Raw genomic sequence first — 24850 nt, 5'->3', positions numbered from 1 at the left:
CTGTGGATTTGAGGGGGGGAGAAGCTGCTGGGGGTAACTTGGGGATGATTTCTGCTGTTACTGTAATGTGCATGCAGGAGCTTCAGCATAGGTGGAGAAGGTTTTAGTCTGGACAGACAGATCTCCTTGCTGAGTTATTCTAGGAAAGCAGATTTGGCTTCCTTCCTTCCTTCCTTCCTTCCTTCCTTCCTTCCAGATGCCTAACAAAAGGTTAAAGCTACACATCCGTGTGCCAGTGGATGTGTAACAACAACCCCATGAAGGCTCCAGGCTTGGGGCAGAGTGGCTGAATCCTGCCCAGCAGAAAAGGTGCTGGTTGGCAGCAGCTGAAGATCAGGCAGTGTGTGCCCAGGTGGTGAAGAAGGCTACCACCCTTCTGGCTTGGGTCAGTAACAGGGTGGCCAGCAGGAGCAGGACAGGGATTGCTCCCCTGTGCTGGGCACTGGTGAGGCCACAGCTTGAGTCCTGGGCTCAGTTTTGGGCCTCTCACTCCAGGAAGCAGATGCAGGGGCTGGAGCTGGGCTGGTGAAGGGGCTGGAGCTGGGCTGGTGAGGAGCAGCTGAGGGAGCTGGGGTGGTTGAGCCTCAAGAAAAGGAGGCTGAGGGGAGACCTTCTGGCTCTCTACAGCTCCCTGAAAGGAGGCTGGAGCCAGGTGGATGTTAAGTCTCTTCTCCCAAGGGACAAGTGACAGGAGAAGAGGAAATGACTGCAGGTTGCCCCAGGGAAGGTTTAGGTTGCTCATTGGAAGAAACTTCTTCACTGAAAGGGTTCTCAAAGCATGGCCTGGGCTGCTCAGGGCAATGGTGGAGTCCTCATCCCTGAAGGTGTTAAGCAGCTGTGGATATATGGTGCTGAGAGACATGGTTCAGACTTGCTAGAGTTAGAGAATGTTTGGACTCTGATGCTTGGCCTTTTCCAACCCAAACTCTGGTTCTCAGCCCTGTATTTCAGGTGTGGGTTTGTGCAGGCAGTTGTTGTTGTTCCAGTGCAGGGTCTCAGGCCCTGCTGTGCTGAAACCAGGCCTGTAGGCTCCAGGAGGTGTGGAGGGAATTGTCTGCTTCCCCCCAGCTCTAGCTGGTGCTGAAGCTGCCTGCAGGTGGAAGGGAAGTGTGAGGCTTGCTGGTGTGCTGAGTTGAGCTGTGGCCAAGAGGAGAATGAATTTGATTGCAGCTGCCCAAGTCTGTGCCCAGGTCAGTGTCTAGCAATGGTCCCAGCAAGCACCTTGGGATGATTCAGTGGGGTGGAAAGCAGCCAGGCACCACGTCAGCCACTCAATTATTTACACTGCCTGCTGGATTTCCTCTCTCTTACCCAGGTGAGCCACACACTTGGAAATTCACACCCTCCCCTCCCTCTCCAGCAGCTCCTTGCTGTCCAGCTGCTTGTGCTCATGGAATCCATTAAGGGAGGTGGTTCTGCCCCTCTGCTCTGCTGAGACCCCACATGGGGCTCTGGGTCCAGTTCTGGAGCCTCTGTGCCAGGAAGGATCTGGAGGTGCTGGAAGGTGTCCAGAGAAGGGCCACGAGGAGGAGCAGAGGGCTGGAGCTGCTCTGCTGTGAGCACAGACTGAGGGAGTTGGGGTTGTGCAGGCTGGAGAGGGGAAGGCTCCCAGGAGACCTCATTGTGGCCTTCCAGGATCTGCAGGGGGCTCCAAGAAAGCTGGGGAGGGACTTTTGAGGGTGTCAGGGAGGGATAGGACTGGGGGGGATGGAGCAAAACTAGAAATGGGGAGATTGAGATTGGCTGTGAGGAAGAAGTTGTCCCCCAGGAGGGTGGTGAGAGCCTGGCACAGGCTGCCCAGGGAGGTGGTGGCAGCCTCCTGCCTGGAGGTGTTTGCAGCCAGGCTGGAGGTGGCTGTGAGCAACCTGCTGTGGTGTGAGGTGTCCCTGGCCATGGCAGGGGGTTGGAGCTGGCTGAGCCTTGAGGTCCCTTCCCAGCCTGACAGTTCTGTGATTCTATGAATCAACTCTTGCTGTGCTTCCCTGAGAGCCTCAAGCTGGTAGAAGCATCCAACCACCCTTCCCCTGCCCTGGCAGAAGTGCTTGGTTGCACTGTGTGCTGCCAAGGCAACATTGCTCAGTGCTGAAGTTCACCTCCTTTTCTTTCATCAGAATCATTTTACTTGGAACTGTTCTGTATGCTCAAGGTAAATGTTCAAGAGGAGCTTCAGCAGTTCTTGCCATCATCACAGAGTGTTAGGGGTTGGAAAGAACCTCTGGCCATTATCCAGTCCAACCCCCTGCTAAAGCAGGGCAGCCACAGCAGCTTGCCCAGCAGCACAATGCCCAGCTGGGGCTGGAAGCTCTCCACACAGGGAGACTCCACAGCCTCTCTGGGCAGCCTGCTCCAGGCCTCCAGCACCCTCACACCAAACAAGTTTCTCCTCCTGTTCAGATGGAACCTTCTGGGTTCCAGTCTGTGCCCATTGCCCCTTGTGCTGTCCCTGGGCACCACTGAGCAGAGTCTGGCCCCAGCCTCTTGCCCCCCACAGCTCCTTTAGCTCTTGCTGAGCATTGCTCAACTCCCCTCTGGGGCTGCTCTTCTGCAGGCTCTCAGCCCCAGGGCTCTCAGCTTTTGCTCCTCCCAGAGCTGCTCCAGGCCCCTCAGCATCTTTGGAGTCCCCACTGGTCTCTCTCCAGTGGTTTCTTATCTCTCTGGGGAGCCCAGAACTGGCCCCAGTGCTCCAGCTGTGGCCTCCCTAGTGCAGAGCAGAGCTGAAAGGGAGAAGGAGAATCTCTCCTGACCTCCTGGCCACACTCCTCTTCATACTCTTCTGGAGATCCAGCCTCCTTTCAGGAAGGCCAGGAGGCCTCCCCATGCCCAGCCAGGTTCTGAAGAAGGTCACCCAGGATCAGCAACTGGTTTGTGTTCCTGTGGAGCTGTTCCCCTGGAGTCCCATTGTGTGTTCATGGAATGGTTTTTGTTGGAAGGGGCCTTCAAGGTGATCCAGTTCCAAGCCCCTGCCATGGGCAGGGACACCTCCCACTAGCCCAGCTTGCTCAAGGCCTCATCCAACTGCTACTAATTAGTCTGGAGCTTCCCCCACTCAGATACCCAGCAAGAGGAGGAGAGTGTGGCTCCTTCAGCAGCTGCTGGGCTTGGGTTTACCTCTCCAGATGCCAGAGGAGTAGGAATTGTGCTGTGCCTGCCAGGTTTCTGACCTGACCAGTATGGAAGGCTGCTGCTGCCTGCTTCAGAGCCTGCTGGGTGCTGCTGCTTGGTGTTGATGGTTGGGTTGACAGGAGACTGGGCTCATCTCTTCCAAGGCATTGCAAAAACCTTCTCCTCTCAGGGCTGCAATGAGCCAAGCAAGGATTCTGTCTGCTTCCCATTCTCCTGCTGCTGGGAAGAGCTTGGAGGTTGCCTGGAGACATTCTGTGCCCAGAACTTCTTCATGTGGTGGCTTCCAACCATTTTGCCTCTTGATCTGAGGCTGACAGGTTCTCATTTCTGTGCCCTTCCCATGTCCAGGAGAGACACTGTGCCAACTCCTCTGCTCTCTTTCTGCACCCTCCATTTCCTCTCCCCATTAGCTGCTGGATCCAAGTTTCCTATCTAGTTTTTGCACCCCTCTTGGTGAGAAGGCAATCATTGAGTTGAAGCCTGTGTGGGAAGAGCTCTCTGGATGTGATCTAGTCCAACCTCCTGGCCCAAGCAGTGATAGCAGCAGAGTTGGGTGAGCTGCTCAGAACCCTGGCCAGAGGAGTTTGGAAGTGATGGCTGTTATCTCCCAGCTGCACTTCCTGCTTATCTGCCAAATGAAATCTAGCAGAGGTCTCAGGCAGGCTCTCAGGGGCATGGTTAGCTTTTGTTGACTTCTATCTTGCTGTTCTGCTGAGCTGCCCTAGCTTCTGAAGCCCTCTGGCTCTGAAGTCACTGTTTGCAAGCTGCAGGGTGGGTTTCAGTCTTCAGGTTTCTCACTGTTGGAGAAAACTGAGTGTAGAGCTGCCAAAGATCATCAAGTCCAGCCCTTGCCCCAGCACTGCCAGGTCACTACTAAACCATGGCCCTCAGCACCACATCTTTACAGCTTTGAAACCCCTCTAGGGATGGGGACTGCACCACTGCCCTGGGCAGCTTCCTCCAGGGCCTAAACACTCTACCAGTGAAGAAGCTTTTTCTCATGGCCAGCCTAAACCTCCCCTGGGACAGCTTGAGGCTGTTTGCTCTTGTCCTGTCACTTCTTCCTTGGGAGAAGAGCCCAACCCCCACCTGGCTCCAGCCTCCTTTCAGGAAGGCCAGAAGGTCTCCCCTCAGCCTCCTTTTCTGCAGGCTGAACAGCTGCTGCTCACCAGCCCTCTTCTCCAGACCCTTCCCCAGCTTCATTGCCCTCTCCAGACCTGCTCCAGCCCCTTCATGGAGAGAGGGGCCCAAAACTGAGCCCAGGACTCAAGGTGTGGCCTCACCAGTACCTGGTCTAGGGGAGCAATCCCTGCCCTGGTCCTACTGGCCACAGTATTGCAGGTCCAGGCCAGGATGCTGTTTGCCTTCCTGCCCAGCTGGGCCACATGCTGGCTGGTGTTCAGCTGCTGTAAGCCACCCCCCTCAGGGTCACTTTCTGCTGGGCAGTCTGCAGCCACTCTGCCCCAAGCCTGGGTGTGAGGTAAGTGCAAGCCCCAGCCCTTGGCCTTGTGGAACCTCAGCCCCTCAACCCTCATCCCTGTGTGCAACTCCCTTGCCATGGAGCAGCTCAACTTGATGTTGTCTGCCAACTTGCTGGGCTTGGCCTCCCTCCCCTGCTCCAGCTGTGCAGTGCTTGAGGAGCTGAGGACCACGCTCAGCATCTGAATGCTCTGAGCAGCTGCTTTGGCTCCTGCCCAAGTGCCTTCCTTCAGTCACTTAACAAAGCCCTGCTGCATCCGGTGCTCTCCCTGTGCTCTGCCTCACACATCTTACAAGGCCTATTAATAGAGCCTTTGAGGTCAGCCTCATGTGCATAATGAAGGAGGATGGAGCTGGCTGCTGCTGCCAGTGGCCCTCCAGAGGAACTTGTGCCACGTGTGGTGGAGCTCAGGCAGAGCTGCTTGGAAGCTCTGCCTCTGCCTGCTCGCTGTCTGGGGAGGAGAGCTCGTGGTCACAGGCTGCTTTGGGTGGGAAGGGACCTGCACTCAACCCTCCTGCACTCAGCAGGGACATCTGCAGCTCCACCAGCTTGCTCAGAGCCCCTGACAGCCACCTGACCTGCAGTGGTTCGAGGAATGGGACATCTGCCACCTCTCTGGGCAACCTGGGCCAGTGTCTTGCCACCCTCACTGTCAAGCACTCCTCCCTTCTTTCCAGCCTGAATCTCCCTCTTTGAGTTCACACCATCCCCCCCCACTTGTCCTGTCACAGCAGGCCCTGCTCAGAAGTCTGTCCCCAGCTTTCTGCTCAGCCTCTTGAAGCACTGAAAGGCTCTCCCTGGAGCCTTCTCTTCTCCAGGCTGAACAACCCCAACTGTCTCAGCCTGGTTTCACTGCAGAGAGCTTCCAGCCCTCCCAGCATTGCTGTGGCCACCCCTGGCCCTGCTCCAACAGGTCCCTGTCTGTGCTGAGCACTCCAGAGCTGCCCCAGCACTGCAGGTGGGGTCTCAGCAGAGCAGAGGGGCAGAATCCCCTCCCTGCCCCTGCTGCTGGGGCTCAGCCCAGGACAGGGCTGGCTCTGGGCTGGCAGTGCTTGGTGCCAGCTCACGTCCAGCTTTGCACCCACCAGCACCCCAGGTCCTTCTCTCCAGCCCTTCCTCCCCAGCCCAGCAGTGGTGTCAGTGACCCTACAGCACAGAGAGGCCCTTTATGTAGCAGGCTCTCCACGCTTGGGATTCCATCTCTGAGCTGTTCCATGCATCACCCTGAGTGGCAGGGGTTGGAGGAGACCTCTGGAGACCATCCAGTCCAACCCCCCCTAGAGCAGGTCACACAGGAACAGGCCCAGGTGGGCTTTGAATGTCTGCAGAGATGGAGACTCCACCACTTCTTTCATCTAAGGGAGATGGAGCCCCAGAGCAGGCTGCCCAGAGAAGTTCCTCCTGTTGAGATGGAACTTGTGATGTTTGTGCTCATTGCCCCTTGTGCTGTCCCTGGGCACCCCAGGGAGAGGCCTGGTCCTGTCCTCCTGACACCCCCCCTGGAAATACTGACCAGCACTGATGAGGTTCTTGGTGTGCAGCAAATCCTTGCTGCTGCTGTGCTGCTGCCAGATAACCCTGAAAGCAGCTTGAGGTGGTAGAACTGCACAAGAAATTTGCTTTCCAGGTGTTTTTTCCCTCTCCACTTAGTGTTTAAAGCTGTCCTTGCCCATGGCAGGGAGGCTGGCACTGGGTGATCTTTGAAGCCCTTCCCAGCCCATTCTGTGATTCCAGCCATGCCTGGTTGCATGAGGAAGGGGGTTTGTAGCCAAGCTTTCAAAGCTGAGTAGGCTCTTAAACTTTTCATCAGTGTCCTCTCTTGGAGCAGCTCCTAACCCAGATGTGTCCCTCTGTGAAGTGCTACACTCCAGGCCAGCAGAAGTGTGGAGCTTTGGGTGGTTCAGAGGTTCAGAGAAGGGCTTGGGCTGCAAGAGACCTTGGAAAATCATCAGCTTCCACCCCCCTGCCATGGGCAGGGACACCTTCCACCACCCCAGGTAGCTCAAGGCCTCATCCAGCCTGGCCTTCAAAACCTCCAGGGATGAGGCTTCCACCAACTCCCTGGGCAGCCTGTGTCAGTCTCTCTTGAGACTTCCCAGACTCACAGAAATATTCAGGCTGGAAGAGCCCCTCAGCATCACCAAGTCCAGCCCAGAGCCCTGCTCTGCAAGGCTCACCCCTAAACCAGAGCCCCAAGCACCACATCCAAGCCACCTTGAAACACAGCCAGGCTTGGTGACTCCACCAGCCCCCTGGGCAGCACATTCCAGCACCTGACCACTCTTGCTGGGGGAAAAATGTCCAGTCTAAACCTCCCCAGTCACAGCTTGAGGCCATTCCCTCTTGCTCTGTTATTAATCACCTGTGAGAAGGGACCAGCAGCAGCCTCTCCACAGTGTAGCTGTAGAGAGCAATGAGGTCTCCTCTCAGCCTCCTCTTCTCCACACTCACCATCCCCAGCTCCTTCAGTTGCTTGCTCTCTTCTCCCAGGCAAGCAGCACCAGAACAAGAGGACACAGTCTCAAGCTGTGCCAGGGGAGGTTCAGGCTGGGTGTTAGGGAGAAAGTTCTTCCTGGCAAGAGAGATTGGCCATTGGGATGTGCTGCCCAGGGAGGTGGTGGAGTCCCCATCCCTGGAGGTGTTTAGGAAGAGCCTGGCTGAGGCACTTGGTGCCATGGTTGAGTTGATCAGATGGTGCTGGGTGAGAGGTTGGCCTTGATGATCTCTGAGGTCGTTTCCAGCCTGGTTAGTTCTTCTCCAGTGCAAGGGATTGCTTAGAGAAGTGGAGCTGCCCTGGTGGGGTTTGGTTTGCCCCTTGGGAGGGCACAGATCTGGGGTTTGTTGCCATGGGAGGTTGGAGTGGTGCGTGCCAGCACCTGAAGGAACTGTGCTGGCTTCTCCTACCTCGAGTTTAACCTCTCTTTCTCCTGTTATTTGTTGCAGGAAACACTCCTTTACACCTTGCTGTGATGTTGGGACACAAAGGTAGGTAAAGCCCTTCAGTGACCTTGCAGGCTTGAGGGCAAGAGGAACTGTGCCCTTCTCCTGCAAGCGGTTTGCTGCTAGCACAAAGCCATTGCCCCTCCTCCTATCACTGCAAGATACAGAGCCTCCCCTCACAGTGGTACCTGAGAGCCATCCCAGCTCCTCTGTGTGCTGACCCAGCAGCCAGGGCTTTGTTTGCCTCCCCACAGGAGGCAATCTGTCTGCCAGGGAAGTGTCTCTTCCCTTCGGAGCGCTCTGACTCACCGCGGGCTTGCTCCATTTCCGGGGCCATCCCGAGCAGGAGAACAATGCAGGAAGCTCATCTTGCCTGCATGCCTGCCCAGCCTTTTGTGTTTGCCATGAGACACTTGTTCAGCCTGCAGCTTGGGCCTGCTGTGTCACTGCAGATGGGTCACCTCGGTTGTGGGTTTTGCTAAGGAGGTGTGGGGAGCAGGAGGCCTGCAGTCAGAAGCTGGAGAGCTTTGAGGCTTCAAATGAGGACATTCAAAGCATGGCAGCTCTCTGAGCTGTTATCTCCTTCACTTTAAGGACTGTTCATCCTCCCACCATCACCTTTTACCTGTAGGCAGAGACTTGATCACCTTGGAGGTCATTCCAACCTTAATGGTTTGATGATTCTATGAGCAGGGAATGTATGTTGAGCTGTGAGCAGGTGATCCCTTCCAGCTCCAACCATTCTGTGGTTCTGGGGCTTTGCTGGGGCCTGCTGTGGTTTGATGGCCAGGTGATCCTTAAGGGCCCTTCCAGCTCCAACCATTCTGTGGTTCTGGGGCTTTGCTAGGGCCTGCTGTGGTTTGATGGCCAGGTGATCCTTAAGGGCCCTTCCAGCTCCAACCATTCTGTGGTTCTGGGGCTTTGCTGGGGCCTGCTGTGGTTTGATGGCCAGATGATCCTTAAGGGCCCTTCCAGCTCCAACCATTCTGTGGTTCTGGGGCTTTGCTGGGGCCTGCTGTGGTTTGATGGCCAGGTGATCCTTAAGGACCCTTCCAGCTCCAGCCATTCTGTGGTTCTGGGGCTTTGCTGGGGCCTGCTGTGGTTTGATGGCCAGGTGATCCTTAAGGGCCCTTCCAGCTCCAACCATTCTATGGTTCTGGGGCTTTGCTGGGGCCTGCTGTGGTTTGATGGCCAGGTGATCCTTAAGGGCCCTTCCAGCTCCAGCCATTCTAAGGTTCTGGGGCTTTGCTGGGGCCTGCTGTGGTTTGATGGCCAGGTGATCCTTAAGGGCCCTTCCAGCTCCAGCCATTCTAAGGTTCTGGGGCTTTGCTGGGGCCTGCTGTGGTTTGATGGCCAGGTGATCCTTAAGGGCCCTTCCAGCTCCAACCATTCTGTGGTTCTGGGGCTTTGCTGGGGCCTGCTGTGGTTTGATGGCCAGGTGATCCTTAAGGGCCCTTCCAGCTCCAACCATTCTGTGGTTCTGGGGCTTTGCTGGGGCCTGCTGTGGTTTGGTGAGATGGTAACACTTCTTATCAGCACAGTGTGAGTATAGCAGGGGTAGCATGACAGGATCCCAGCATGGTGGGGGGGTTGGAAAGGACCTCTGGAGCTCATCTAGTTCAAGCCCCCTGTGAAAGCAGGGGCACCTGCAGCAGCTTGCCTAGGATCACAGTGTCCAAGTGGTTTGGAAGCTCTCCAGAGGAGGAGACTCCACAGCTTCCCTGGGCAGGCTGCTCCAGGGCTCCAGTACCCAAGAAGTTTCTCCTCCTGTCCACTGATGCAGGCTCTTGGTGTTGATGAAGCAGGTCCCTGCAGTGCTGGGGCACAGGACCGTGAGGCACATGTGCTGTGGGTATCCACCCTGTTAGCCCTGTAGTCCCAGGTGTACAGCTGGTGCTGCACATGTTCTGAGGAGCTCCTAGGTGAGGCTGTGCCTGCTGGCCTGCTGCAGCTGCCACCTCACCACAGGATGTTGCAGCACACAGGGATGTGTCAGTGCCACAGCTTCCTCTCTGCCTCCTGCACGCACATTGGCATCAGGTCTGCCCCCATCATCATGTCTGGCAAATTAGCTTCTCCTTGACCTTTGTCAGGGCTGGGTTGGCCACCACACAAGGGCCAGAGGCTCTCCATGAGCCCCTCTGCCAAGGGAACAGAAAGGGAAGAAGGGAGAGAACCTGCTGGGGTGGGAAAGAAACTAACTCATCCGGGATGGAAAGAACAACAATGCCTTGGGATAGAGATACAGAGACACAAACCAGTGTGGAACCCAACCTCTAATGGCAGTGAGGGCACCATGGGCACCACTGGTGCTGGGGGCAGGCACTGGGCAGGACCCAGCCTGGACTCAGCAGGTGGGAACTGGATTCAGGAACTGGGTTCTGGATCTGGATTCAGGATCACAGGGATGTGGATGGAACAGAGTTCTCCTGGGACACCAGCCAGGGAGTTAGAGGCTTGACCCTGGTGCTCCCTCTGCTTTCTCCTGCAGATTGCATCCATGGGCTTCAGTCCCTTCCTGAGCAACTGAGGCTCCCCTGTCCTGCCCCCTTCTCCCCACTTGTGCCACCTCTGCCTTCAGTGCTGGGTTGAAAGCTGGGCTGTGGCTCAGGCCAGGCCAACCTTTGAGCCAAGGAGCCTGAGGCAGAGAAGGGAGGCCCAGCTTGATAGGTGGGTTTATGCATGAGGTGGAGAGCAGTGATGCAGTGTCTCAAGATACCTTCCCAAGGTGGCTGCACCGAGATGGAACTCCAGAAGCAGCAGGAGGGACACTTCTCCAGTGGTGCCACAGCTAGTGGTTGATCAGCAATTATGTCTTCAGTGCAGTAATTGAGCTGGGGAGGTGCTGTGAGTCCTCTGGTACACATTTCTGGGCTGTTTGAGGTGTGAGTCAGAGTCCAGATGTCTGGTTTGATAAACTCCCTAAATATCTGCTGCTCTTAGGTTATTGCTTCCTGTGCTCTGAATGGACTGGCTTGATGCTGCCTGGAAACCATGATGACTTTATCACTGCTTCTCTCTCTTCCTCCAGAGTGTGCCCACCTGCTGTTAGCCCACAATGCTCCAGTAAAGGTGAAAAATGCTCAGGGATGGAGCCCTCTTGCAGAAGCCATCAGCTATGGAGACAGACAAATGAGTAAGAGTCTCTGCTTCCTAATTAATTAGATCTTGAGGCCACTTTGAGAACAGGGAAACAAAAGGGTTTCAAGCCAGGAGGGTTTATAAGCCTTGTGGTTTAGTTCCCTGAAGAATTCATCTTCATCAGCTGGACTTTTAGATACTGCTCTAGGAGCCAAGAAGCTTCCCTGAAGGATTTGTCTTCACCAGCTGAGCTTTTTGGGGCTTTTTGGGTCTAAATGTGAGGCAAAAAAGCTCTTCACATGTCCAAGACAGACAATGTGTCAGGGTACCTGAAGCAAAACCTTGACTGCTTAGCATTAAAACAAGCTATGAATTAGCTCTTCAGGTTGGACTTGCAAGGTCAGAGTGGATTTGAGCTCAGCTGGATTTCAGATTTCACCTCACTGGAGCTGCTGCAGGTGGTCAGATGTGGCTTTGAGGGAGCAGTTGGCCATGGGGTGTTGCTTTTGTGCTGTGTCTCAACAGGCAGGGGAGTGAAGGTGGTGAGGATTTCATCCCTTTAGATAGGGGTTAGTGAAAGGAAGAGAACTCTGCTGCTGCTCACTGCTGGCTGTTAACAGCATGTCCCAGAGCAGAAAACTCCTATGTACCATTAGACATTGTTCAGCCTGGAGAAGAGAAGGCTCTTCTGGTGGCCTTTCAGGTGGATCAGAAAGCTGGGGACAGACTTTTGATCAGGGCCTGTTGTGACAGGGCAAGGGGGGATGGTCTGAACTAAAGGAGGGAGATGTAGGCTGGAGAGAAGAAAGAAGAAGGTGCTGAAACCCTGAGAGATGAGAGATGCCCCATCCCTGGAAGCACTGCAGGTCAGGTGGTTTGGGGCTCTGAGCACCCTGCTCTAGTTAGCAGCTGTCCCTGCTGACTGCAGGGGCATTGGACTGGATGAGCTTGAAAGGTCTCTTCCCACCCAAACCAGTCTGTAATCACAGAATAGCTTGGATTGGAAGGGACTTTAAAGATCATCCAGTCCCAGCACCCTGCCTTGGGCAGGGACCCCTCACACTGGATCAGGTTGCTCAAGGCCTTGAACAGCTCCAGGGAGGGAGCATCCACAGCCTCCCTGGGCAGCCAGCTTGTCATACCCTCACCCCAGTCTGCATGTTGGCTGCTTGCTGCCACAGAGTGCTCTCAGTGTGAGCAGATGTTGCCCAGCTCATGGGCCAGAAGATGCTTGTGTAGAAGGTCTCCTGAGATGACAGGAAAGTCCCCCTGCTGCTCAAACACCCCCAGGGATGGGGACTCCAGCACTGCCCTGGAGTTGAGAGCCCTTCCCAGGAAGAAACACTTCCTAGCATCCAGCCTGAGCCTCCCCTGGTGCAGCTTGGAACCATTTCTTCTGCTCCTGTCCCTTGCCACCAAGGAGCAGAGGCTGCCCCTTCCTCACTCCAACCTCCCTTCAAGGAGCTGTAGAGAGCAAGGAGGTCTCCCCTCAGCCTCCTCTTCTCCAGCCTGAACACCCCCAGCTCCCTCAGCCCCTCCTCAGAGCCCAGAACTGAACACACACTCCAGGTGTGGCCTCCCCAGTGCTGAGCACAGGGGGATGGTCACCTCCTGGCCCTGCTGCCCACCCTGTTTCTGACCCAAGCCAGGAGGCCATTGGCTTGCTTGGCCCCCTGGGCACTGCTGGCTCACGTTCAGGGACTGTCAACCAACACCCCCAGCTCCCTCTCCAAGTTGCAGCCTTCCAGCCACACATCCCCAGGTCTGGAGCTTGCCTTGGGGTCGTTGTGACCCAGGTGGAGGAGCTGGCACTTGGCCTTGGTGAGCTTCATACAGTCAGCCTGTCTTAAAGATGATCTGCTTTGTTTTATAGACAAGTACTGAGGCTTTGTTTCCTGCTGAGATCAGAGTAGGCTATGTCTAATTAGCATAACTATGGCTTAATTATCATCCCTGAAGAAGTTGTTCCCCATGAGGGTGGTGAGAGCCTGGCACAGGTTGCCCAGGGAGGTGATGGAGGCCTCATCCCTGGAGGTGTTTGCAGCCAGGCTGGAGGTGGCTGTGAGCAACCTGCTGCAGTGTGAGGTGTCCCTGGCCATGGCAGGGGGGTTGGAGCTGGCTGAGCCCTGAGGTCCCTTCCAAGCCTGACAGTTCTGTGATCACTCTCAGTGAACATCTTCAACTCCTGCTGAATTGTTTCACCCTGGTTTTACCAGCTGTCAGATAGTGACCTGTAGGTACCAAGCAAGCAGAGCAGCCTTCCCTCATGGTTCATTTCTCTTCAGTCACAGCACTCCTGAGGAAGCTCAAGCAGCAGTCCAGGGAAAGCGTTGAAGAAAAGCGACCTCGGTTATTAAAAGCCCTGAAGGAGGTGAGTCCAGAGCAGGGGTGTTGACCAAAGGAGCCAAGGATGGACACCAGTGGCTGCTGTCCTTGCTGTGGAAACAAGAGCTTCACTCTTCTGCTCTTAATGGCAGCCTTGGCTCTCAGTGTCCATTTCCAGGGGCCACAGAACTATGCTCGTGCTTTCTTCCCCGGCTCCAGGAGGTGAAGTAGAGGGCAGATTGAAACTGGAGGTTAGGAAGAGGTTCTTTACCATGAGGGTGGGGAGACACTGGAACAGGTTGCTCAGGGAGTCATGGATGCACCCTTCCTGGAGGTGTTCAAAGCCAGGTTGGATGAAGCCTTGAGCAGCCTGGCCTAGTGGGAGGTGTCCCTGCCCATGGCAGGGGGATTGGAACTGGATGATCTTAAAGGTCCCTTCCAACCCAAACCATGCCATGAGTGTCTGAACCAGGAAGGTTTCTGTGAGGAACAACTGCTGGTCTCCTTTGCAGGCCAATGGATTTTTAATCTCTGTTTCTTTGCATTAGAGTTTTAAGCCTTTCTTAAATCCTTTGTTCTGGTGAATAATTCAGGGGATTTTAGTCACCAGTCACTCCTGACACTTTTCTTGCTTAATAATGAAAGAGGGTTTGGGGTTAGCTCTCCAATTCTTCTTGAGCACAGTGAAACATCAAGGAGGCCAAGAAGATAAACTCAGTCTCCTCCCTTTCACATTGCTGCTGGTGTGTTAAAACTGGGGTTAGAAGACAGAATCATGCTGGGGGTTGGAAGGGACCTCTGGAGATCACCCACTCCAACCCCCCCTGCTGAAGCAGGGCAGCCACAGCAGCTTGCCCAGCAGCACAATGCCCAGCTGGCTTTGGAAGCTCTCCACACAAGGAGACTCCACAGCCCCTCTGGGCAGCCTGTTCCAGCACCCTCAAAGCAGAGGATTTCCTCCTCCTTGGTTCCAGTTTGTCCCTGTTTCCCTTTGTCCTGTCAGTGGGCACCAGTGAGAAGAGTCTGGCCCCATCCTCTTGCCCATGTCCCTGTAGCTCTTGCTGAGCCTTGAGAAGATGGCAGAATATCTTTGGTTGGAAGAAACCTTCAAGATCATCTAGTCCAACCTTCAACTCTTCGCCCCTCAGTAAAGGCAGGTGGTTATTTCCCTTTGGCTGGGCTGAGCTTCTCCTGCCTAATCAAGTGGTAAAAGAATTGCCTTTGTGGAAAACCAACTATTTATCTTGAGCTAATGAAGCCATACCCTGATACATTGAGCTGCACTACATCAGTGATGCAGTCTATGAATGGTCTTTGCCAACATTCCTACATTTGTCATTGATTCAGGAAAGAAACCCAGCCTGGCAGTAGGAAACTCCTGTTTTGTGTGGGGGCAGGCAGAGCCTTCTTCAGACCAGCTCTGCCCTGCCTGGCTCCTGCTGGGGGCAGGCAGAGCCTTCTTCAGACCAGCTCTGCCCTGCCTGGCTCCTGCTGGGGGCAGGCAGAGCCTTCTTCAGACCAGCTCTGCCCTGCCTGGCTCCTGCTGGGGGCAGGCAGAGCCTTCTTCAGACAGCTCTGCCCTGCCTGGCTCCTGCTGGGGGCAGGCAGAGCCTTCTTCAGACAGCTCTGCCCTGCCTGGCTCCTGCTGGGGGCAGGCAGAGCCTTCTTCAGACAGCTCTGCCCTGCCTGGCTCCTGCTGGGGGCAGGCAGAGCCTTCTTCAGACAGCTCTGCCCTGCCTGGCTCCTGCTGGGGGCAGGCAGAGCCTTCTTCACACCAGCTCTGCCCTGCCTGGCTCCTGCTGGGGGCAGGCAGAGCCTTCTTCAGACCAGCTCTGCCCTGCCTGGCTCCTGCTGGGGGCAGGCAGAGCCTTCTTCAGACCAGCTCTGCCCTGCCTGGCTCCTGCTGGGGGCAGACCTGGCCTGGAGTTGCCTTAGTGAAAGTCTGTGCCCTCCTCAGTGTGTTACCAGCATTTACTGATTTTAATCAAGTCACCCCTTCATTTTGTTTGGCTTTGAGCACAGTTTAAAGGAGTTGTTGCCTGAGGTCTGCTTATGGAGGTGGAAGATCTTCTGTTTAATTATTGAAGTGTATCTCCAACAGCAGAAGAATGAAGTTTGTGGCTGGTTAGAATCCTCCTAACAGCAACCTGCCTCATTAATCTGAGCCAGGGAAATGCCATTCCATGGGGTTGGGAGGGATCAATAAAGCAGCCAAGAGGCTTCATTGATCTCTCTGCAATAAATCATTTCAATGAATTATTTACAATCCAAGGCTTAATAGCTGTATGAGTTATTGCTTGCAGATAACCACTGGGAGTGGGGAGCTCAGATGAGAGAACAATCTCTCCCTATTGATCCTCCTCTAGTTAAAGCTTCAGCAGGAGCTGAAGCTGCCTTTGACATCAGACAGCCCAGACAAGGCTGTCTTCAAGCTTTGTTCAAAAATCCAGCACAGCCCCTAAAAGCTTCTTGGGCAGGGCCCAGCTCCTGCCTGCCTTGCAGCTGGCAGAAAGGCCTGAAAACCTAACCTCAGTCTTCTTTTCATCTCAGCTAGGTGACTTCTATCTAGAGCTTCACTGGGATTTTCAAAGTTGGGGTAAGCAATTGCATGTTTCTTTTGTTGGGAGCTACTAAACCCACTCTGCAGCACGTTTCTCTCTGCCTTCCCTTCCCTTCTCCTCTGCATCTTGGGAAGCTCACAGTCCACTTCTCAAGATCTTAAGTTCCAAAGGTAAAACAGATCAATGTTTCCCCCCCCCACTCTGAATCATTTTTTTCTGAGCTGAATTCTGTTTTGTGATCCAGTGACACAGATACTGCTAAACAGTGAGAGGATTCTCTCTCCAGGCTCCACAGCCCCAGGGCTCTCAGCCTCTCCTCCTCACAGAGCTGCTCCAGGCCCCTCAGCAGCTTTGGAGCCTCCCCTGCACTCTCTCCAGTAGCTCCTTGAATTGGGGAGCCCAGAACTGGTCCCAGTGCTCCAGATGTGGCCTCCCTAGGGCAGGGTAGAAGGGGAGGAGAGCCTCCCTCAAGGTAGTGGCCACATTCTGCATGCCCCCCAGGTGGCCATTTGCCCACGAGGGTCCGTTGCTGGCTCATGGGGAACTTGTTGTCCATGAACTTGCATTGGGATGGTGATGGGAGATGGGGAATGCTGTGTTTGTGTTTAAAGGCTTCCAAAATGAAACTGCTGTCTGGGGTGCTTTCTGGCAATAGTTTGCAGAGGAGCCTCAGTGTCCTAACTTCCTTCTCTCTCTCCCTACCTCTAGTGCCTTTACTCTCCCGAATTCTGCCTTCTGATGCATGTAAAATACACAAACAAGGTATAAATATCAGGTGAGTGCTGCTTTTTAGTGTCTGCTGAAGTCCTGAAGTGTCTTCCTGGTTGGGGGAACCCACTGGATTCCAGCTTTTGCAGGGTCTGGAAGAAACCACTGAGAAGTCTGCAGGAGGCTGGGAAGCAACATGGCTTTGGTACACTGGTGTTCAGAGACAGGGGGTGGCTTGAAATTCACACTGCCTGGGGTTTGGCCATGGAGCTGACTCTCTTCTCTTACCCTACTGATCTGAATTTAACTTCACTTTTCTCCCTTGATCTCATTTCTCTCTCTTCATCTGAATTTAACTTCACTTTTCTCCCTTGATCTCATCTTTTTTTCCCCTCTCTTCACCTGAATTTAACTTCACTTTTCTCCCTTGATCTCATTTCTCTCTCTTCATCTGAATTTAACTTCACTTTTCTCCCTTGATCTCATCTTTTTTTCCCCTCTCTTCACCTGAATTTAACTTCACTTTTCTCCCTTGATCTCATTTCTCTCTCTCCATCTGAATCTAACTTCACTTTTCTCCCTTGATCTCATTTTTTCCCCCCTCTACTGGTCTGAATTCAACTCCAGTCTTTGACTCACTTCAAATAAAGCAACTAGGCCTGAAAATAATCCCTTGGAAACCAATTTTACACAGTTCTACCACAATTTCAAAGGGGCTTTCAGTATTCTAGAGAGAAATGTTGCCACTCCAGTCTGGGTAATAGAACCAGGGAGGGTGGTTGACATGCCAGATTCACCAACAAAGTAGAGTCCTTCCAGGAGCTCCTCCAATGCCATCATTTCTGGTTTAGTTTGAGGTTTTGGGGTTGGAATTGTCCTTTTCTTTAGGTTCTAACCCCAGCCAGGCCTGCCTTGGCCTCAGCTGGGCCAAACAAGTCAAAGCTATGGTTGAGAGGATTCAATCTGTAGAAAATTCTGTTCTACTAAAGCCATCAGCAGAGGGTTGGGAGCTGAGTGTTGGGTCAAAGGTGGAGTCAGAGGCCCCTTTTATCCTTCACACTTCTCCTTGCTCTGCCTGTATGAGACTGAGGTGGCTCTGAGTGCAAAGAGCTGCAGCTTCCTTTTTGAAAGCAAAAGTCAATGGGATGAGTAGGAAGCAATCACCACTTGGAGCTGCAGAGGTCACTAAATTCAAGGCTTTTCCATCCTTTCTGATGAAAACATGAATCTTTTAGCAGTAAGGGAGAGGAATCATCAGCCAAGATCTTTGTCCTTGGCTCCATCTTCTAGTTATCCAGGTCAGCAGCAGCATTTCTTTTGTGTTGGCAAGGGGAGGGGGAGAAATAGAAATAGCAACTCAAATAAGTCAAATTTAATACAATTCAGACTGTTTCTGAGCCCTCTTCAGAATCTGGGCCATGGCCTAATAGCAGCATCCTAACAGCAGCCCTCAAAGCAGGGGCTGCTGCTTGGCCAGGCTGCTGCTCAGCTTGGAGCATTGTTGCTCTAGCCTGGTTGTGTAAACTCTCTCACTTCCACCTGCAATAAAGATGACTCAGAGCAAATGGGACTTTTTTCTTCCTCCCAAGCAAGAGAGGAGAGTTTGGGTTTATAAAGGTGAACTTGATTCAGTCTTAGTGATTTCTGCTGTTGTTGTTTTCACCTCCAAGCTTCACTCATGAAATACTCTGTGCAAAGTTCCCCCTTCAGCTGCTTGTGGTTTAAAACCAGCCATCAATAAAGGGTTTCTGCTTGCAGGCTGGGCTTAACTGAAGTGGTGCTGGTTAAAGGGGGGGTGTGTGTGAAATTAAACCCCCTCCTCACCCCCCACCAACATTAGCTGAGCTGGAAGCAAATGGAAGATACATTTACAGGCAAGGCCACAACCTCCAAGGGAAGGCAGTGACTGTGTACAAAAGATCCAGGAGTTAGAGATCCTAACAATGAACAAACAACACAGGAACCACCCTGGTCAAGAGAGGCAGGGAAGATGGATCTCTCCCTCTGTCCAAAAGGGAGAAGGGAGCAGAGGAAAAAGTAGCTGTTAGTCTTATCCCCAAACACTGCAGCCAAGGTGAAGCAGAGCAGTCTCCCCTCAGAGCATGAAGCAAGCAGAAGAGGGAAGGTTGTTTTGGTACAGCCACTCTTAGAGCAGATACCTTTCCAGTGGGACTGTTTAGAATTCACAGAACTGTCAGGCTTGGAAGGGACCTCAAGGAGCAGCCAGTTCCAACCCCCCTGCCATGGGCAGGGACACCTCACACCACAGCAGGTTGCTCACAGCCACCTCCAGCCTGGCTGCAAACACCTCCAGGCAGGAGGCTTCCACCACCTCCCTGGGCAGCCTGTGCCAGGCTCTCACCACCCTCCTGGGGAACAACTTCTTCCTCACATCCAATCTCAATCTCCCCATTTCTAGTTTTGCTCCATCCCCCCCAGTCCTATCCCTCCCTGACACCCTCAAAAGTCCCTCCCCAGCTTCCTTGGAGCCCCCTGCAGATGCTGGAAGGCCACAACTCGGTCTCCTCGGAGCCTTCTCTTCGTTACCTCTGCTTTTCCTTTCCCCACCCAAGATTTGCATTTCTCTACTTCTCTGCTTGAAATCTGTGAGAAAACTTTTTAAAGGCCTGGAAGCCTAAATCCCCAGCTGAAAGGCCTGCTCTCTCTTCCCAGGCTGGACACCACTCTGATAGACTTTACCGACATGAAGTGCCAACGAGGGGACCTGAGCTTCATTTTCAACGGTGACGCCGCGCCCTCCCAATCTTTTGTAGTTTTAGACAACGAGCAAAAAGTTTACCAGAGAATCCATCATGAGGTAAAGACCTGCCTGACCCTCACCCAGGCTTGGGCAGAGGCCAGTGGGATGAGATTTAAGAAGGGCTAAGTGCAAGGTTCTACGCTTTGGCCGCAACGACCCCGAGCAGCTCTATGGGCTGGGGAAAGAGTGGCTGGGGAGCAGCCAGGCAGAGAGGGACCTGGGGGTGCTGGTAGAGAGTAGGCTGAACAGGAGCCAGCAGTGTGTCCAGGTGGGCAAGAAGGCCAAAGGCATCCTGGCCTGCAGCAGGAACAGTGTGGCCAGCAGCAGCAGGGAAGTCATTGTGCCCTGTGCTCAGCACTGCTTAGGCCACACCTGGAGTCCTGTGTCCAGTTCTGGGCTCCTCAGTTCAAGAGAGATGTTGAGGTGCTGGAAGAGTCATAGAATGGGCTGGGTTGGAGGAGACCTTAAAGATCATCTGGAAGGTGTCCAGAGAAGGCCTTAGTGCTGGTTAGCCCACACCTTGAGTCCTGTGTCCAGTTCTGGGCTCCTCAGCTTAGGAAAGAGGTTGAGCTGCTGGAAGGTGTCCAGAGAAGGGCAAGAAAGCTGGGGAGGGGTCTGGAGCACAGCCCTGTGAGGAGAGGCTGAGGGAGCTGGGGTTGCTTAGCCTGCAGAAGAGGAGGCTCAGGGGAGACCTTCTTGCTCTCTCCAACTCCCTGAAGGGAGGTTGGAGCCAGGTGGGGGTTGGGCTCTTCTCCCAGGCAAGCAGCACCAGAACAAGAGGACACAGTCTCAAGCTGCACCAGGGGAGGTTTAGGCTGGAGGTGAGAAGAAAGTTCTTCCCAGCAAGAGAGATTGGCCATAGGGATGTGGTGCATCCCTCATGCCCTTGAGGGGTTTCAAAGCTGTGGAGATGTGGTGCTGAGGGCCATGGGTTAGTGGTGCCCTGGCAGTGCTGGGTTAAGGGTTGGACTCCATGATCCTGAAGGTCTCTTCCAGCCAAAATCATTCTGTGACTCTATGAGGAAAAAGCTGGGATGGGAGGCCTGGGAAAATCCTTTCCCTTCTGAGAGGCAGATGCTTTCAGTGGAGCTGGACTGCTTGTTAATCTTCCCAGTGGCTTTAACTCAGGTGTCCTCAGGTTTTCATACCTGCTGGCAACTCCTTTGCATCCCTTGAGTCAGCCTGGCACCACTTCAGTTGTTCACTAGGGTCTGACTCATTGGACTCCTCCTGTTTGGCCAAGATTTTCATTAGAGCTTTATTAACCCATCACCTGGGGACCTTTGCCTGTGGAAAGGATCACAGAGTATCTGTGGTTGGAAGAGACCTTCAAGATCACTGAGCCCAACCATTGACCCAGCACTGCCAGGGCACCACTAGGCCATGGCCCTCAGTACCACACCCCCATGGCTCTGAAACCCCTCCAGGGATGGGGACTGCACCAGGGCAGCCTGGGCCAGGCCTTCACAACCCTTTTAGGGAAGGAATTGCTCCTCATGCCCAATCTGAACCTCTCTCAGGCTGGATGAGGCCTTGAGCAGCCTGGTCTGCTGTCCCTGCCCGTGGCAGGAGCGCTGGAGCCAGGGGATCTTGCAGGTCCCTTCCGACCCAAACCATTCCAGGATTGTTGTCATTATTACTCATTTCTGTGCCTCATTTGGGATGTTTGGGGTTTTTTTTCTTCTAGGAATCTGAGATGGAAACAGAGGAGGAGGTGGACATTCTGATGAGCAGTGACATTTACTCAGCAACGTTATCAACCAAATCCATCACCTTCACCCGTGCCCAGACCGGCTGGCTCTTCCGCGAGGACAAGACAGTAAGCTCCCAGCTCCTCAGCCCCCTGCCTGCTGGAAGGTGTCCCTGCCACTGCCAGGGGGGATGCAGCCAGCTCAGCTTCAAGGTCCTTCCCAGCCCAAACCATGTTAGAGGGTAGCAGGGCTCTGCAGAGGGACCTGGACAGGCTGGGCAGATGGGCAGGGCCCAAGGGCAGGAGATTGAACACATCCAAGTGCCAGGTTCTGCACATTGGCCACAGCAACCCCATGCAGAGCTACAGGCTGGGGTCAGAGTGGCTGAGAGCAGCCAGGCAGAGAGGGACCTGGGGGTACTGGCTGACAGCAGCTGAACTTCAGCCAGCAGTGTGCCCAGGTGGACCCTTGAGGACCAGGTGGCACTGGAGGACCCTTCCAACTCAATCCATGCTAAGAACCTCTGAATCTTGTTCCTAGCCTGCTGTGTCCAGACTGTTGATAACAAACCACGAGATGAAATCCAAGGCAGAAGAGCACAAAACCAAGACACAGAGCAAAGCTCCTCAAAAGGGACCTGGGGGTAGTGTTGACAGCAGCTGCACAGCACCTGGCCAGCAGTGTGCCCAGGGGGCCAAGAAGGCCAATGGCATCCTGGCCTGCAGCAGGAAGAGTGTGGCCAGCAGGAGCAGGGAAGTCATTGTGCCCTGTGCTCAGCACTGCTCAGGCCACACCTGGAGTCCTGTGTCCAGTTCTGGGCTCCTCAGTTCAGGAAAGATGTTGAGCTGCTGGAAGGTGTCCAGAGAAGGGCAAGAAAGCTGGGGAGGGGTCTGGAGGAGAGGCTGAGGGAGCTGGGGTTGCTTAGCCTGCAGAAGAGGAGGCTCAGGGGAGACCTTCTTGCTCTCTCCAACTCCCTGCAGGGAGGCTGTAGCCAGGTAGGGGTTGGTCTCTTCTCCTAAGGAACAAGTGGTAGAACAAGAATAAACAGCCTCAGGTTGCACAAGGGGAGGTTTGGGTTGGCCATGAGGAATAATTTCTTCCCCTTGAGGGTTGTCAAGGCCTGGCCCAGGCTGCCCAGGGCAGTGATGGAGTCCCTATCCCTGGCAGGGTTTCAGAGCTTTGGAGAGGTGGTGCCAAGGGAGATGGTTTCGTGGTGACCTGGCTGGGCTAAGGGTTGGACTCTGCTCTTAAAGATCTCTTCCACCCAAGACAATCCCATGACTTCAGACAGGGGAACTGGCCTTTGGGATGTGCTGCCAGGGAGGTGGTGGAGTCCCCATCCCTGGGGATGGCTGTGGCACTTGGAGCCATGGCTTAGTTGTCAGGAGGTGTTGGGTGATGGCTTGGACCTGATGATCTCTGAGGTCTTTTCCACCCTGATTGATCCTGGGATGCTATGAGCTGTACCTCCCTGGAACTGTCCAGGGGTAGCTGCTGTGGCTGGCTGGTAGGAATGGCAGCACTTGAAGCCTGAAGCTGCCATCCTGCAGCCCCAGTCAGCTGGCTGTGCAAACGTTTCAGTCTGGTTTGTGGCTTACCTCCTTGTGAGTCACTCCTCTCCCAATTCCTTCCTTGCAGGAAAGAGTGGGGAACTTCTTGGCAGACTTCTACTTGGTGAATGGGCTGGTGCTGGAGTCCAGGAAGAGGAGAGAGCACCTCAGTGAGGAGGACATCCTTCGAAACAAGGCCATCATGGAGAGCCTGAGCAAAGGGGGCAACCTCATGGAGCAGAACTTTGAGGTAGGCTCAGTGAGCCCTCACAGCCTGGGAGCTGGGCTGGAGGGAGGGTCATCTTCATGGTGTCACAGTATCAGCCAGGGTTGGCAGGGACCACAAGGATCAGCCAGTTCCAACCCCCCTGCCATAGGCAGGGATACCTCACACTAGGTCAGGCTGCCCAGAGCCTCAGCCAGCCTGGGCTTAAACACCTCCAGGGACAGGGCCCCAACCACCTCCCTGGACAACCCATGCCAGGGCTTCAGCACTCTCATGGGGAAGAGCTTCCTCCTCACCTCCAGCCTGAATCTCCCCACCTCCAGCTTCATTCCCTTCCCCCCAGTCCTATCACTGCCTGAGATCCTGAGCAGTCCCTCCCCAGCCTTCTTGGAGCCCCCTTCAGATCCTGGAAGGCCACAATGAGGTCTCCTGGGAGCCTTCTCTTCTCCAGACTGCACAACCCCAACTCCCTCAGTCTGTGCTCACAGCAGAGCAGCTCCAGCCCTCTGCTCATCCTCCTGGCCCTCTCTGGACACTTTCCAGCCCCTCCAGATCCCTCTTGCAATAGGGGCTCCAGAACTGGAGGCAGTACTCCAGGTGGGGTCTCCCCAGAGCTGAGCAGAGGGGCAGAATCCCCTCCCTGGCCCTGCTGGCCACACTTCTCTTGCTGCAGCCCAGGCTCTGCTTGGCTCTCTGGGCTGCAAGTGCACTCTGAGAGCTCCTGGTGAGCTTCTCCTCCCCCAGCACCCCCAAGGCTCTCTCCTCAGGGCTGCTTCCCAGCCAGTCCCTGCCCAGCCTGGATTTGTGCCTGGGATTGCCTCCACCCAGCTGCAGGACCCTGCCCTTGGGCTTGTTGCACCTCTTGAGGTTGGCTTGTGCCCAGCTCTGCAGCCTGCCCAGGCCCCTCTGGCTGGATCCCTTCCCTCCAGCTGTCTGCTGCCCCACACAGCTTGGTGTCAGCAGCAACCCTGCTGAGGCTGCACTCAGTGCCACTGTCCCTGGCACCCACAGAGATGGTGACCAAGCCTGGGCCCAGGACTGATCCCTGGGGGACTCTGCTTGTCCCTGGCCTCCCCTGGGACAGGGAGCCATCTTCCACACCAGCCACTGGGCACAGCCTCAAGATGATGTTTTTATTGCAGCTTGATTGCCTTAATTAGGGAATAATAAATAGGAGCTGCAAGTCTAATCATGGTGATGGCTTAATTATCCTAATGAGTGGGGAACTGCCCTGATTAGCTTGGCTATTTTAGTCTTCCTTTGGCTCTTAGCCCCAGATGATGGGTTTGGCTGTGGCAAATCACTCCCCTTTGCTTTAGAGCCCAAATATTGATTGGGTTTGATGCCTTTCTGGTGGTCTTTTGCAATCCATTCTCTCATTTGGCTCCATTAAGATGATGGAGCTAAGGCTGTTATTAGTACCAGGAAATCAAGAGCTATTGAGAGGGAGCCAAGCATCAGCTGGGAACACACCCACAGCCATTAATTTATGCCTCTGACTAGCTTCTGCTTTGCTGCTTGGCATGCAGGCTCTTCAGTTCCCTGATGAGCTGATGGGTCCCACCAGCCCAGTGCTACACAACATACACTTGGAGGCCAAATACTCAGATGGGGGCTGTCAGAGTTGGAGCAGGAGGAGGGAAAGCCCAGGGAAGGATCAGCTGCAAGCTGGACACACTGCATTGATGCTCCTCTGACAACTGGGGAGCAGCTGGGCCTGTAACTCATGCAGGGGGGTTAGAACTAGGTGATCTGTGCCCAGCACTGCTCAGGCCACACCTGGAGTCCTGGGTCCAGTTCTGGGCTCCTCAGTTCAGGAAAGAGGTTGAGCTGCTGGAAGGTGTCAAGAGAAGAGCAAGAAAGCTGGGGAGGGGTCTGGAGCACAGCCCTGGGAGGAGAGGCTGAGGGAGCTGGGGTTGCTTAGCCTGCAGAAGAGGAGGCTCAGGGGAGACCTTCTTGCTGTCTGCAACTCCCTGAAGGGAGGTTGTAGCCAGGTGGGGGTTGGTCTCTTCTCCCAGGCAGGCACCCAGCACCAGAACAAGAGGACACAGTCTCAAGCTGTGCCAGGGGAGGTTCAGGCTGGAGGTGAGGAAGAAATTCTTCCCAGCAAGAGAGATTGGCCACTGGGATGTGCTGCCCAGGGAGGTGGTGGAGTCCCCATCCCTGGAGGTGCTCAAACAAGGCTTGGCTGTGGCCCTTGGAGCCAGGGTTCAGTCAGTCAGGAGGTGCTGGGTGGCTTGATGATCTCTGAGGTCTTTCCCAACCTGGTTGATTCTGTGGTTCTGTGATCTTGAAGGTCCCTTCCATCCAGAGCTCTCCCTGAAGCTATGAATGGCAAAGTCCTCAGAGAGTAGCAGGACAGGTGCCTGCAAGACTGGCATGGAGCTCAGCTGGTGTGTGCCCA

General features: G+C 54.5%; 1 protein-coding gene across 1 annotated transcript in view; it reads left to right on the top strand.

Moving 5' to 3' along the window:
- ANKRD13C (ankyrin repeat domain 13C) overlaps window positions 1-24850 on the top strand; it is a 34677-nt gene that overhangs the window by 3389 nt on the left and 6438 nt on the right. The window contains exons 2-9 of the mRNA XM_054165233.1: window positions 7547-7588; window positions 10575-10679; window positions 12910-12995; window positions 15500-15545; window positions 16219-16285; window positions 18892-19036; window positions 20667-20798; window positions 22309-22470. Coding sequence (XP_054021208.1) covers window positions 7547-7588; window positions 10575-10679; window positions 12910-12995; window positions 15500-15545; window positions 16219-16285; window positions 18892-19036; window positions 20667-20798; window positions 22309-22470 — 785 coding nt within the window. The remainder of the gene's footprint in view (window positions 1-7546; window positions 7589-10574; window positions 10680-12909; window positions 12996-15499; window positions 15546-16218; window positions 16286-18891; window positions 19037-20666; window positions 20799-22308; window positions 22471-24850) is intronic.

Source organism: Dryobates pubescens, chromosome 11, assembly GCF_014839835.1.
Source record: "Dryobates pubescens isolate bDryPub1 chromosome 11, bDryPub1.pri, whole genome shotgun sequence".
Taxonomy (NCBI): Eukaryota; Metazoa; Chordata; class Aves; order Piciformes; family Picidae; genus Dryobates; species Dryobates pubescens.
The sequence above is the reverse complement of the archived record's forward strand: the minus strand, read 5'-3'. Positions and strand labels throughout refer to the sequence as shown.